At 36.6% G+C, this 15,187-nt stretch overlaps 1 protein-coding gene across 8 annotated transcripts in view; it reads left to right on the top strand.

Annotated features, from left to right (window-relative positions):
- The window catches only part of LOC122718911 (fat-like cadherin-related tumor suppressor homolog), a 529,283-nt gene that overhangs the window by 505,866 nt on the left and 8,230 nt on the right, over positions 1-15,187 (top strand). For 7 of the 8 annotated variants that reach the window (XR_006347483.1, XR_006347482.1, XM_043944313.1 and 4 more), the window contains exons 8-18: positions 1,263-1,415; positions 2,428-2,641; positions 2,867-4,427; positions 4,609-5,179; positions 5,410-5,581; positions 5,659-5,883; positions 7,242-7,265; positions 10,284-10,520; positions 11,629-12,681; positions 12,831-13,477; positions 13,699-15,096. Coding sequence is in view for 6 of the 8 variants with exons in the window: in XM_043944313.1 (XP_043800248.1) it covers positions 1,263-1,415; positions 2,428-2,641; positions 2,867-4,427; positions 4,609-5,179; positions 5,410-5,581; positions 5,659-5,883; positions 7,242-7,265; positions 10,284-10,520; positions 11,629-12,681; positions 12,831-13,477; positions 13,699-15,096 (6,255 nt within the window). In the remaining 2 variants the exon portion in view is untranslated. The remainder of the gene's footprint in view (positions 1-1,262; positions 1,416-2,427; positions 2,642-2,866; positions 4,428-4,608; positions 5,180-5,409; positions 5,582-5,658; positions 5,884-7,241; positions 7,266-10,283; positions 10,521-11,628; positions 12,682-12,830; positions 13,478-13,698; positions 15,097-15,187) is intronic. The other variant, XM_043944311.1, reaches the window with a different exon arrangement.

Raw genomic sequence — 15,187 nt, 5'->3', positions numbered from 1 at the left:
TGTGTTTTAATACGCTTTAATGCAGATCGATATTTGACAGCTCGCAAAGGATTTTTGCGCCTCGCGCCTTTCCCTTGTGTTTCTCTTTCTTCCTGTATTTTTTCTTCTTTTTTCTTTTCCCTCTCTCCTCTCTCTTTTCTCTTTTTACGCATGATGACTGCGCGAATGCGACGCTTCGAGGTCACGAGCGCAATGTTTTTGCGATGGATCGAGAAAACGAAGGAAGGAAACGAAGGAGAGATGGGGTGAAATATGGATATGGATGAGAGAGAGATAGAAAGGGAGAGGAAGAGGGAGAAAAAGGTGGGCGAATTGAAAAGTTGTAGACCGTGAACGAAATGTTTTAGAAAGAATGAATTGTCTTTTTTTTTTTTTTCTTTCTTTTTTTTTTTTTTTATAATTTGTTTCTTTCTTTCTTCCTTCCTCCTCGTAATAGAGATTTGCGTGTTTTATATATGGTATATATAGATTTAATTCATCGATCGTTCTAGACGCGTATCGCTTTTTCTCTTTCTTTTCAAATTCGTTCGCACTCGACGTTTACACCCTGCGTTTGTTCACTGGGATGTATCATCGATAACTATCCTTTGAAATAATTGATAAACGGTTGATGGGAGTCGAGGGAGGAAAAAACTCTTGTTGTCGTTAAAACTCATGTTGTCCTATTTCTTTGTGAAAATAATATGTTTCATTCAAAGATTTTTTTTTTCTTCTTCTTTTTATGGAAAAGTTGTGTTTTCGATACAATGAAAAAAGTAAAATTATCAAGTAGCATTCACTTTTACGAAAAAAAGTATTGTACTCCTTATTTATTTATTTATTTCAATATTTTTACATTTTTATTGCAAAGCACAATTCTTTTTCTTCGAATTGATGAAAAAAAAAAAACGATAAAAAGAGGATTTAAAACGTCAACCATTTAACAATCATCTCGAACAGCAATTATTAAGATTCATAATTATATACACATACACAGGGTGTTTCGAAGCTTTTTCTTTTTTTCGGAGAGAAAAACTTGCGGTCGCAGTTATTTTCAGAAATAGCATATTTATAAATTAGATGCAGCTTGAATAATTGCGAATCGTACAGGATTCCTTTTCTTTCGATACAATCGATGGCTAAGATACTAATGTTCATTTCTGTGTCCGTGTAACTGGCTATGTTAGCAGAGAATGGGAATGAAAGGAATTGCGCACGATTACGATCCTTTTGCATCTTTTTTTTTTTTTTTTTTTTATTTTGTATTCGTGTGCACTCGATAGGTACTCGCGAAGGATAAAGACATCGGAGATAATGGAAAAATTCAGTACAGTATCAAGGGTGGGCGAGGCAAGGGCAAGTTCAAAATTCACCCTACCACTGGAATGGTGTACTCTCAACGCGGATTCGAGGCTGGACAGGAGTACGAGATGATGGTGAGAACGATTAAAAATTAAAATAGATTTATCCATGTAGAAAAATATTCGATTATCTTTGATTATTATAGCAAAATCACATTCGATTATTAACTTATCCTAATTTATTGTTTCCTTTAAAACATTTTATTCTTGAATCTAATTCTAACGTTTAACCATATAAATCCTATTAATAATAATATTTATAATAATATTTATATTAAATTAATAACAATATTTATTCTATTCCTCTACGAATCGTTAAATTAAATTAAATTCACTTCTGGAGCGTGTAACACATTTTAAAACGTAAAAACCATCATCAATCTTTTGATTATTATAACAAAATCATATTCGATTATTAGCTTATCCTAATTCATCCTTTTCCTTTAAAACATTCTATTGCTGAATTTAATCCTAACATTTAATCATATAAATATAAATTATTAATAATAATATTTATAATAATATTTATATTAAATTAATAACAATATTTATTCTATTCCTCTACGAATCGTTAAATTAAATTAAATTCACTTCTGGAGCGTGTAACACATTTTAAAACGTAAAAACCATCATCAATCTTTTGATTATTATAACAAAATCATATTCGATTATTAGCTTATCCTAATTCATCCTTTTCCTTTAAAACATTCTATTCCTGAATCTAATTCTAACATTTAACCATATAAATCCAATTAATAATAATATTTATATTAAATTAATAACAATATTTATCCTATTCCTCTACGAATCGTTAAATTAAATTAAATTCACTTCTCGAGCGTGTAACACATTTCAAAACGCAAAAACTATAAATCGGATGGAGTCATCAATTTATTCGAGAATTAAACGAAAACATTAGGTCCACGATACATAATCGTTCCCCATAAAGGATCACGTTACGAACAGTGCACGATATGGAAATCCAACACGTTCGAAAAGTCATAATTCATGGTCAATCGGGAAACAGTTTCCTTAATAACAATTTAAGTTCGAGTTTAACTTGGCCACCTTGGCCTCCATTTGTTAGATAAGAGCGGCAGACTGCGGGGAACCGCAGCGCAGCCATCAAACACGGGTGTCGGTGCAAGTTGTCGAGGTACCAAAGGAATCCGAGAACCCACCAGTCTTCAAAACGAACAATCAGAGTGTCGAGGTTACGGAGAGCGACAAGGTCGGGTTTCTCGTGGCACTGGTCCAGGCCACCGACAAGGATGGCGACTATTTGTGGTACGATATCATTGGTGAGTAACCGAGTCGATCTCTCCTTTCTCAAAATCGATCCATCATTTATCTGAAAGAGAATAGAGGAAAAAAAAGAAGAATCAAACAGTCAATATTGAGTTTTTAATGAAGCAATAATAACGTACAAATAATATTTGTATCGAACGTGTATAAAAGGAAAGTTCCTTTTTTATTATTTTTGAAGAAAAAAAAAAAAGAAACGAGAAAAACCTGGAATTTTCCAGACGGCGACAAAAGGGACGAGTTCTTCATCGGTCGAGACAACGGAAACGTGCTGCTAGCGAAGAAACTCGATTGGGAAACGCAAAACTTTTACAACCTGACGATCCGCGTGACGGATAGCGTGGAATCTGCTGTGACCCAACTTCTGGTCAACGTGATCGACATCAACGATCACAGGCCTGAATTCACCGAGAGTGTTTATCACGTGGACATCTCCGAGAACGTGGAGAAAGGGGAGAAGATCCTTCAGCTCCACGCGACCGACGAGGACGAGGACAAGAAAGTGTTCTACAGCCTTCACGCCGCCCAGAATCAAGCCTCGTTGGAGATCTTCCACGTAGATTCGGTGACGGGTGCCGTTACGTTGAACGAGGTCCTCGATCGAGAGACGATCGAGGAGCACGTACTCACCGTGATGGTTAAAGATCAAGGGACACCGGCGAAACGAAACTACGCCAGAGTTATAGTAACGGTACACGATCACAATGATCATGCCCCGGAGTTCATTAGCGAGATTATCCAAGGAAAAGTGTACGAGACATCTCCAATCGGCGCTGCTGTGGTTCAAGTGTACGCCATAGACAGGGACAAAGGAGACAATGCCAAGATCACTTATTCGATTACTTCTGGGAACGTGGGTAACATGTTCACGATAGATCCGAATCTAGGCGTGATTCGAGTAGCTCGAGAATTAGATCTGAGCGCCTCCTCGGAATACATATTGTTGGTAAAGGCTACCGACCACGGTTCCCCGGCGTTGGCCAATACGGTGCCTGTACACGTGATGGTAACCATGGCCGACAACGCGCCACCTAGATTCATCCAAAAAGAATTATCCGCCGAAATTTATGAGAATCAACAGGTGGGCACTTACGTGAAGCACGTGGAAGCAAGAAGCACGTCCTCTTTGCAGTTCGAGATCGTTCAAGGGAACAAAGATGACACTTTCTTCGTGAACCCGAGCACGGGCATCATAATCATCAAGAACGAGCTGGATTACGAGAAGACGAAATTTTACAACTTGACGATAGCCGCGACCAACATGGCGAGCGCGAAGGCGCATTGTAACGTGATCGTTCACGTTCTGGATCGAAACGACAACGCGCCAAGATTCCTGCAAGCCGCTTACAGCGGGGAAATAAGCGAGGGCGCCACTATAGGCTCCTTGGTACTCACCAATACGAGTACCCCATTGGTCATAAAGGCGGAGGACGCCGACTCCGAGCTGAACGCCCTTTTGAATTACGACATAGTGGAGGATTTGCCGCGGAAATACTTCCACATAGACTCGAGCACGGGCGCTATTAGGACGGTAATGGTTCTGGATCACGAGACCGTTCCTAAGTTCACTTTCCACGTGAAGGTCTCCGATCTAGGAAAACCGAAACTCTCCTCCGAGACCACCGCAAAAGTAATGATCCTCGTCACGGACGTGAACGATTGTCCGCCCAAGTTCCTCGAAAACGACTATAACACTACCGTGCTGCTACCTACGTACAAGAATGTCGCCGTGATCCGAGTCAGCGCCGTGGATCCAGACAGTTCTGAAGGAGTACCGCTCAGGTACGTAAATTATTGACATTCTGTTACATGCTTTAATTCATATTCGATAAATATTCAATAAATCAATTATTTCAATGAAATTCGTAATTTTTTCCTACCTGCCTAATATCAAAGAGATTAGATCCCATTTAAATTAGAAAAATCATCGTTCAAGTAAATATCTGTATGTCTTCCGATTCAGGTACGACATCATCGATGGAAACAAGGCGCACACGTTCGACATAGACTCCCAAACCGGTGTGATCACCGTGTATAATCCGGAACGCATGAAGAAAAGCTATCTGCTACGGGTCCGCGTCTCGGACGGAAAATACTCGAGCGTGTGCCAGGTGAACGTGATGGTGGAGAAGTCGGAGAACTCTGGTCTGATGTTCCAGAAGGACGTCTACGAGGGCACCATACCGGAGAACTCGACTCGAATCACCACTGTCGCGGTCGTGAACGTTTTGGGGAGCGCGTTGAACGAGCACATTGTCTTCAGTATTCTGAACCCGACCGAAATGTTTGTAATTGGATCCACGTCCGGCGCGATCCGAACCACCGGGATTAGATTCGACCGGGAGGTTTGCGACCATTACGAATTGATAGTGGAGGCGAGGAGTCAGATGCCGGGCAGGGAGAAGCCGAGGGTGGCGCACGTGATCGTGAACGTCACTATATTGGACATCAACGACAACTGTCCAATGTTTGTTAACTTGCCCTATTACGCCGTCGTGTCTGTGGAGGCGCAGAAGGGCGACATTATTACGAAGGTAAATGGGTTACTACGGTCAAACCGGACCTTTGGAATTAGGAATAATTAAGTGGTCGGGGGAGATAGGATAAACTAGGTATATCTGATTATTATTCAAGTGGCTTTAACTTCTGTTAATTGTATTTCAAAAATTATATATTATATATTATAGTTTAAGTTCTCATACATTTTTTTTAAATTTTGTAAATTCCTTCCTTCTCACCCAAAGCTTTCTCAATTGGCTCGCAGGTGCATGCAATAGACATGGACAGCGGCGACAACGGAGAAGTTAGATACGAGCTGAAGAAGGGCCACGGAGAGTTATTCAAGGTGTGCAGAAAAACAGGCGAGATATCTCTGAAACAGAATCTGGAGGGTCACAATCGCGAATATCAACTCACTATTGCCGCATACGATGGAGGTAGACAGGCAATTTTTAGAATTTACATTTTGATCAAAGTTTAAACAGCATTCGACACGGTTTAAACTTGATTCCAGGCATTACACCGTGCTCTATCGAGGTACCGGTGAACGTAAAGGTGATAGATCGATCGATGCCGGTGTTCGACAAGCAATTTTACACGGACAGCGTGTTGGAAAGTATTGAGATACACTCGCCTCTAGCTTTGTCTATACAGGCCGAGTCGCCGTTGAATCGCAAGTTGATATACAGTATAACGAAAGGGAACGATTTCGAGGAATTCGCTCTGGATTTCAACACAGGTGAGCGAGCTTTCGTTAGTCGCATGGCAGAACAGTTTTTCAAAAAAAAAAAAAAAAAAAAAACCGTGGATGAACGATGAAACGAAGATTGAATTAAACGCGCAGCGACCAGGCACGGAACGATGAAGTTGCAACACAAACAATGTATCTTTCGACAACACGCACGTTAAGATTTAAAAAAACTGCCACGTTTTCGATTCTCTCTCTTTCTCTCTCTCTCTTTCTCTCGCGTTAGTCTTCTTTCTTCTTCTTTCTTTTTTCTCTTTTTTTTTTAATTTTTTTTTTTTTTTTCTTTTTGCGTCATCGTTCCATGCAAGATACGATACAATCGAATCGTAGATATGTACATACACGTTTCACGATTTCTCTATAGTTGTTTTTTCACGAGAAATATTTTTTTTTTTTTTTCCCCAATTGCGTCACGACAGCGGCGAACGTGTGTTACATTCGAAACGAATAGCGATCAAAATACGTTGCGTCCTAAATCCCCAGTCCCGAATGAAACGTCTCCTGAGGATTTCTCATTCCAACTCGGCTGTGGGATACATATAATATATAATAACTTTCGACCTTTTCATTACTGAAAATGTTCACTCTAATGCCTGACGAGACCGAGTTTCCCAGGTCTCTCTCTCTCTCTCTCTCTCTCTCTCTACGTTTACAGCGATAATCGATCCAACACGCGGAATAATTTACCCGATGCGTATCTTTTGTAACGTTTAAATCGTTTATGGCTGTAAGGCAATTTGTCGTTTCCATTTTATCATATCAATTTATCAATTTTATATGTGTATATAAATGATACGACGAACAAAATCCTTTCCATTTGAAAACGGCAACAGCAATGAAAGGGTTAAATATAAATGATTTATCTCGATAACCTCGATACACAAACAACCGCGCTTTCTACTTTAACGAATGACGTGTTGGCTCCGCTGTATACATGGTATTCGGTGACTAAATTCTAATCAAGTCACGGTGTAGTGGTGAGACAACAGTAGCAAATTGGGGATGTTGGAATGTATCGCACGTAACACAAGCTGCAGTTACAATTATACGGTTAATTTGTTACGTATACGTGAATTAATCATAAATAATTATATTTATATCTCAACTTAATTCCACCCCACGATAATTCAAATTTACATACGTTCCGTTATTATTACTATTTATTTATATATAGTAGTTCATTTATTTATTTATTTATTTATTTATTTATTTATTTATTTATTTATTTATTTATTTTAATCAATTAATTCTCCTTTCTTTACCAATCTCTCCCTTATAATTTATTCTTTACGAATGCTTATCTGATTAAACTAGAAATTAAAGTGTTGTTGTATCTCCCTGTTTCGCAGCCCCCGACAGTAACAATGGTCCTTGTGAGTATAAAAAATACTAGTTCTATCGGTCTGCTGTGTTGCACTGTATCACGCTACTGCACTGCTCTCTTTCTCTCTTTTTTTCTCTCTCTTCTTTCTATGATGATTTTCATGCACGAAAAGGAACAGTAACTACAAGTTTCCTTCGGCTGCCGGTTTTTCGAGCCGATTCTCGCGCGACAAATCCACATCCTGTCGGTTATCCATTGGATTAATATCAACCCCGTGCATCACGTCAAGGAGTAAGTTAGAATAACGACGAACAACGATCCGGATTTTACGCGAGATTGTCGAATTCAAGCGATAGCGAAAATCGTCGATATAGATATTTAATTGTAAATAATAGACACATGTATTTCTATTATATTAAAATATATCATTCTCAAATTGAACGAATAATAATTTGATGAAAAATATCTGAAAATTTTTTAATCAGAAATTTCTCAATTGTATATTTTTTAAATTTAAAATATTTTGAACTATCTAAAAATTATCAAAAATACGAAAAATTTGTTCTTACCAGAAGGCAGAAAATCAAACTATACGAAATATAAATGGGAACGCCCGCTTGGGCGGTCGAGACTTTCATCTGCTATACACAGCTTTCATAATTGCACGGCTCGTGCACGATGTCCGTCATTTTTCACGACATTTAACTGCTTGTCAATGACTATGCACGATTCTGTATAAAAACAAAAAGAAAAAAAAAAAAAGATTAAATCCAAGAAAGAGTAAGACTCAACGTGGCATGTGTTAATCCCCTTTCCCAAAGTAGAAGAAGATCGCTTTTGATCGTACATTTTTGCACTTACTTTTACTCACCGTCTCCCATCCAACCGGTCCTATTATCTCATATATAGAAGCAACGAAGCCGCGTGAAAAACGGGTTTGGAGCACATTATTGCTTTTAAACGCCAATACGTGGTTAACGTGGTTAACGAAGACCACACTCCTCGCGGTGACATATAGTCGCTGCAAAAAGTATTTGCACATTATTATATTCGCTACATAGTTATATTTTTGTGGACAAATATCTATGTTTCTCACTTTTCATGGACAACATCGTTTATGTCGATTATTTTTTTTCTATTATTATTATTCTTATACTTTGAAAAATTTAGCAATAAAAATAAAAAAAATTTAAGAATGAAATTTTGCTTTAGATATATAATTTAATATTAATATTTTTATATAATTGTAAAAATTTGATAGTATGGAAATGAAAAATGAGGAAAAAGTATTTTATTTGGAAAATAAGATACTTTAGTACTTAATACGTGCAAATACTTTTTGCAACTACTGTAATCTAGATCGTGTCTCAATGCTGAGCTTAACATCGGTACACTACTTTTTCTCTACCTAGTTCTTTTTCTGGTTTTTTTTTTTTTTTTACTTATAAGCACCGTGATTCTCGCGGCTTTTACTCTTATTTTTCGCATGGCGTGCCTGCACCTTACGTCGCGTGCAGAATCGAAAAAAGATACGGTGCTTGTACCTTAAACGAGCTACAATGTGTATGGCGAGAAAGGGAACAGGCAACTCGTTTGTAACAGGTTGACTGCGATACGTGACGAAATATTCGCTTATTCACTTCTTGAGATCGATCAAGAAATAACAGAGTTCTATCCTGCTTGTAAAATTTGCTTTTCCTTCGTTTTGCAACATTTTCTGATCTTACTTCGATACTTTTAATTAGAATTCTTACGAGTATTGAAATAAAAAATTATCTTTCTGAAGATTGGTAAAATAATTGATTTGAAAAAGATACTTTTAAAAAATTGTGAGATGTATATTTTTGATACCAATTTTTAATAATAAAATATATTCTCAATAAAAAATTTATTCGTTTCACAAGAACAAAAATATAAGATATATAATAATAATTTACTAAAAAATTCATGCAATTTAAAATTTATAATCTACATTAAGTATTAAAGTTTTATTATTAAGAATGAAAAATGATCTACAATTTTTTTTTGTTTAAGAATATTTATGTGATAAAATTTCTAAATAATTAATATTTCAATCCTATTAAAAATATTATGTATAGAGATCTCAAGAAGTAATTACAATTTTTTTTCATAATATTCCAAAGAAAAAGATCAATCAAATGAATGGAGTCAACCTGTTAAGTTGCACAACATGTTCGAAGGTGCAGACATTTCTGGTAGCATCCGCAAATTCATTCACGGTATCCAACCGTCTTGTATAAACGTGTTTACCACGTGACTTGCATTCAGTGTCTTTTCTTGGTGTCCGCGAATCCGAGCAACTCCTTCAATTATCCGAGTCATCATTACTGGAAAAAAAAAACACAATGAGAACCATATCTTTACACCTCATTAAATTCTATGCATATGATATCTGCATTAAATTTAAGCATCGATAAACTACACTGCTTTTCATACTACTCTCCAAAAGGAAAAAGTCAACCTGTCGATGTGCAATATAGATTTAAATGAGACTTCTTTTAAATCATTTTTTATGACATATAAATAATAAATAATAATATTATATCTAACTTTAATCATTTTAAAACAAAAAATAAGAAATCTTATCGAAAGTTTATCTTCTCATGAATCCCAATAATTTTTTTTTTTAACTATTTTGTAAACAATTTGTAAAAAACTTTGTTGCATCTCGATAATTTTAAAAAGAAGTAAAGAAAAATTTTTAAAAATTAGATTAATCCTTTTGTATTAAAATTAAATTAATCAATTTAACGATTGTTATTATTATTATTTTTCTTATCACATACGTCATAACAAAGAATTTAAAAAATTCATAAAAATGCACATCGACACGTTCGTCCGAGGAAAAAGTATAATAAAATAAAGAGAATAGAAAGAAATATATAAAAGAAAATCTAGAAAGCATACGCGACACAAATTAGACAGACACGAATCCTCCACGCTATTATTCAGCATCACGAACATAAAGGAAAAGTTTCTCGGCTTTGTGGACGCTACCGCTGCATAGAATGCTTTTGGGTCTACAATCTTCTCTTCGATAAATCAGGTGTAATCTACGTGGTGGACGAGTTGGATTACGAGCAGAAGAAGCAGTACGAGCTGACCGTCCGCGCGACGGACAGCGTATCAGGCGTCTACGCGGAGGTGCTCGTTAGCATTCTGGTACTGGACGTGAACGATTGCCCGCCCGAATTCACTCAAGACTCGTACAACATCTCGGTATCCGAGGCAGCGCCGTTCGGCACTTCCGTGTTGAGAGTCAGCTCCAGAGATAACGACACGGGTAAGTGGTTATTAAGTCCAGCTCCAATGTAGTAGAAATCCTGTTACATCCTTTCAATCTTTCTTCTTCGTATAAATCTTGTTTTCATCCTAAAAAATTTCTTAAGTTGAAGAAAGATACGTGTAATTTCTTGATGTTAATTTTATATTAATTTTCTATTTGAAATTTTCTGTTATTCTTCTTTCATAATAATAGAATTCTAGATTGAAAAGTAGAAAAAAAGTAATGATGTTATAAAAATTAAAATTTTTGCAATAATTCAATTTTAATACTTGTTAAAATAATCAATTAATAAAATTTTTCTTGAAATTTTTTCGTTTATATCATTTTCTATTCTAAACTTTTATTAAATCTAATATAGATTTTTTTAAATTCTCATTAATGTATAAAATATTAAATTATCACACTCTCTAATATCCAATTATATTTATAATTAATGTTCATTATTTCTACCAATTTGATTAATCTTAAATACAATAAGATATACTCGAATATGAATTAAAAAAATCGGAATCGAATTCTTCACAAAACTCTGTTTAAATTTTGAATTACTATTAAAGAAAGATTCTAGCTCTCTGGCTATGCTCATAAATAACGAGAGACACTCTTGTTGCAGCAAGATTAATGTTATTGTAATTATTGTGAAGGATACTCTTAGCGGGTACCAAAGTCGGATTATCGCGATAAAATATACCTTGAGCTATTACATGATTGTACGAGAATACGAGAATGAAAAAGAAACGAGAAAAGGATGAATAGAAATTCGTGTTTCTCGTTTTTATCTAATAATTTTATCCAATGATTTTATAAAGATATATAAAGATAAAATGATTTTATCTAATAATTTATTGTTGGAAACAGTGAATAAAGTTGATATATAATTTCGATTAATTAAATAGAATAGAATGATAAAATCTTATATTTTCTATTTTAATTTCCCATTTTTGTAATTATAATTTATCCTGATTATAATTTAACAATTTGTCTTTCTAAAATATTAATTAATTAGATTTTATTAATATCCCTGAATACTATTCATTAATCTATAATGATGTATTACAAATTATTCCAACACAAGAAAATCATTAACTCTCTCCTTTCTATTTAGACATAAATCAGCAAGTACGCTATGCGATTCAAAACGACACGGAAAACAGCACGGATCTGTTTCACATAGACCCGGAAGAAGGTGTGATCTTTTTGAAGAGATCTCTGGATCACGAAGCCCACGAGTCTCATCACTTCACCGTAATAGCCATAGATCGCGGCGTACCGAGTCTTTCGAGCACTGCCCACGTTTGGGTGACTGTGATCGATATGAACGACAACCCACCCAAGTTCGAGCAACCCTCGTACACCTGCTCACTGTCCGAACACGCGGAACGGGGTCAATTCGTGACTGTGGTATCCGCCAGTGATCCGGACTACGTTGACGAGAAACTAACGTACACGATAGTCGGTGGCAACGAGCAACAAACGTACAACATCGATCAATCAACTGGCATTATTTCGCTGATCAACATGCAGAACTTTGGAGAAAAAAAATTGAGCATGCTAAATGTCTCTGTCACCGATAATGTCTATACGAGCTTCGCACGTGTCAAGATCGAGATACTACCTGCCAACAGACACAATCCTAAGTTTCCCAATCCGGTGGTCGAAGTAACGGTATTCGAGAATCAGTTGCCTGGTAGATTGGTCACTAGTGTGATAGCCACTGATGATGACTTCGGAGAATATGGAACGGTCATATACAGCATACCTTCTGAACTTATGAAAGAGATTTTCGATATAAATAGATTGACAGGAGAGATTGTAACTAGGAAGAAATTGAATCGGGAAGAGCAGAAATTGTATGAAATACCTGTGATGGCTACCGATGGAGGTGGTAGGTCAGGTTTCGTGATGGTTAGGGTTAAAGTTGGGGATGAGAACGACAATTCACCCGTGTTCCTTCTGAAGGAATATAAAGCTAGTATCCATGGGAATTTGACCATAAATACGTCATTCTTGAAAGTGAAGGCTAAGGATGCTGATGAGGATGACGCTGCGAGGATCGTTTACTCGATTTATGAACCACAGACTTCGGAAGCTAAGGCCTTATTTGGAATAAATCCTAATACTGGAGCTTTGTTCCTGCAGAAAAGTGCGATATCATGGGGTAAGAAGTTAAATTTATAAATTCTATATTATTATAGATGTTGAAGTTTAATTCCATTAATGTATGTAGTTTTAGTTATATAATATTATATAATATTTAAATTAAAATATTTTATTATACTTAATTTTTCTTTGTATTTAATATTCCAGAAAATCAGTTATTTGAGCTCTTTATTCGTGCCGAAGACAAAGGTGGAGCTACAACTCATCACGCTGATGTTCCTCTCAGTATCTATATAATGGGTCCACAAGATATTCCACCTCTATTTGAACGAAAAGAGGACAAATTCTTCATATCTGAAGCATCTCCTGTCGGTACACCAATAACCAGGCTCAAAATCGTAACCAATAGCACAGTCACTTATAGAATAGTTTCTGGAGACGAAGATTCCCCGTATTTCATGATTGATGGTTATGGACAAATTACTTTAATCAAACCTTTGGACCGAGAGAACAAGGACAATCACTTGATCGGAGTTCTCGCCGAAACGGATTCCAGTCCTCCATTGACAGCTCTTGCAGAAATATCGCTTCAAGTGTTAGATGAAAATGATCATGCTCCTAAATTCGAAAGCAATCCTTATGGTATCAGCGTGGCGGAGAACGTAGAAGAAGGAACATCGATTTTGAAAATTATCGCGCACGATGATGATTTAGGTAGCAATGGAGAAGTTCGATATTCTTTCGGCTCGGATATAGGCGAATTGGCGAATGTATTCACGGTGGATGCATATACTGGCTGGATATCGACATTGGTTCAACTTGATAAAGAAAAACAACCCGAATATAAATTTCAAGTACGTACAATTAAAAAAACTAATTGCAGTTGAATATTTAATAAGATAAATTTTTGATAATTTATTGATAATTCAAATTTTCTTTTTTCTCTTTCAATTCTTTTTCTTGTTATACAATTTTCATTATTTCATATGTTTTAATTTGAATAGTTCTTTATAATAAAATTTAGAAATTTATAAAATTTAATTAATTATTAAATATAAATCTTCACCTTGTTTAGGTAGTCGCCACCGACAATGGAAATCCAAAACATTTCGCAAGAACTTCTGTGCACGTCAAACTGAAAGATTATAACGACAATCCTCCCGCGTTCGTAGATGATCGTTACGAAGCAACTGTAAACGAAGACGCACTACCGGGAACAGTCGTGGTCAAGTTGATCACCGTCGACAAGGATTCGGACGTGAACACACCTATAGAATTCTACATAACATCCGGTGATCCGAGATCTCAGTTTCAGATTAGATCGACTGGCGAGGTGTACGTGGCAAAATCTCTGGATCGGGAAACGATCGATCGTTATGAACTCGAAATAGTCGGCACCGATGGTAAATACGTTTTCAAAACACGAGTAACGGTACAGATACTCGATGTAAACGACAATCCGCCATATTGTCTGAGGTATCGTTATAGAGAAATTCTATCCGAGGGTTCTCATCCAGGCACTTACGTATTAACTGTGCTCGCCACTGATTACGATGACGAACCAAACGCCAAATTGCGTTTCTATTTAACCGGCGACAACAACGACAAGTTCTCATTGGACAAGGAGACAGGCGTCTTAAAGACGATTGGTCAGTTGGATCGAGAGACTCAAGCGAAGTATTCACTCACTGCTCATGTGCAGGATAGGGACAAGCCATCTTGGGAATGTTCATCTCAGTTAGAAATCTTGATCTCGGATTTGAACGATAACGCACCCAAATTCACCATGCAAACGTATAGTGCAACACTGCCGGAAGATGTAGAAGTTGGTACTTTGGTAACGAAAGTGCATGCCACGGATGATGATATCGGCATTAATCGCAAGATCAGATACGAGTTCATCGATTCCGCCGATGGCCATTTCCTCATCGCAACGGACAGCGGCATCGTTACGCTCGGCAAACCATTGGACAGAGAAACGAAGGCGATGTATAACGTGACTATCCAGGCATTGGATCAAGGAACCCCTCAATTGATGAGCATGACTTCGTTAATCGTCAACGTTCAAGATATCAATGATAATCCACCGGAATTTGCGTCCAAGATTTACTTCTCTAAAGTTCCTGAGATCTATGCGGTTGGCACAGAAGTGGCAAGAGTTCTCGCAACGTCTAAAGATACCGGGGTTAATGCCGATGTTTATTACTCAATCGTTGGCGGGAATGAACATAAAAAGTTCCAGATCGATGCGCGTACCGGTGTCATTATAATTGCGGAACAACTGGATTTTGAGCGTGCAAGAGATTATTTTTTGACTATTCAGGCTGTGGATGGAGGAATTCCGCCGTTGAGTAATCATGCCACTGTGAATATTACTGTGATTGATAGCAACGATAACGCGCCGATATTTAGTGAAGTTTCGTACAGAGCTTCTATAAGAGAGGACGCAAAGATTGGAGAGAAAGTTATACAGGCAAGTGAAGTTTTATATTATAGTATACAATATTTTTTAAAAATTAAATTCTATACATTGTTACATTTCAAATGATTAATATACAATTCTA

This window comes from Apis laboriosa, unplaced genomic scaffold, assembly GCF_014066325.1.
Source record: "Apis laboriosa isolate Shangri-la unplaced genomic scaffold, ASM1406632v1 scaffold68_cov148, whole genome shotgun sequence".
Taxonomy (NCBI): Eukaryota; Metazoa; Arthropoda; class Insecta; order Hymenoptera; family Apidae; genus Apis; species Apis laboriosa.
This window is presented reverse-complemented; position numbering and strand designations above follow the sequence as displayed.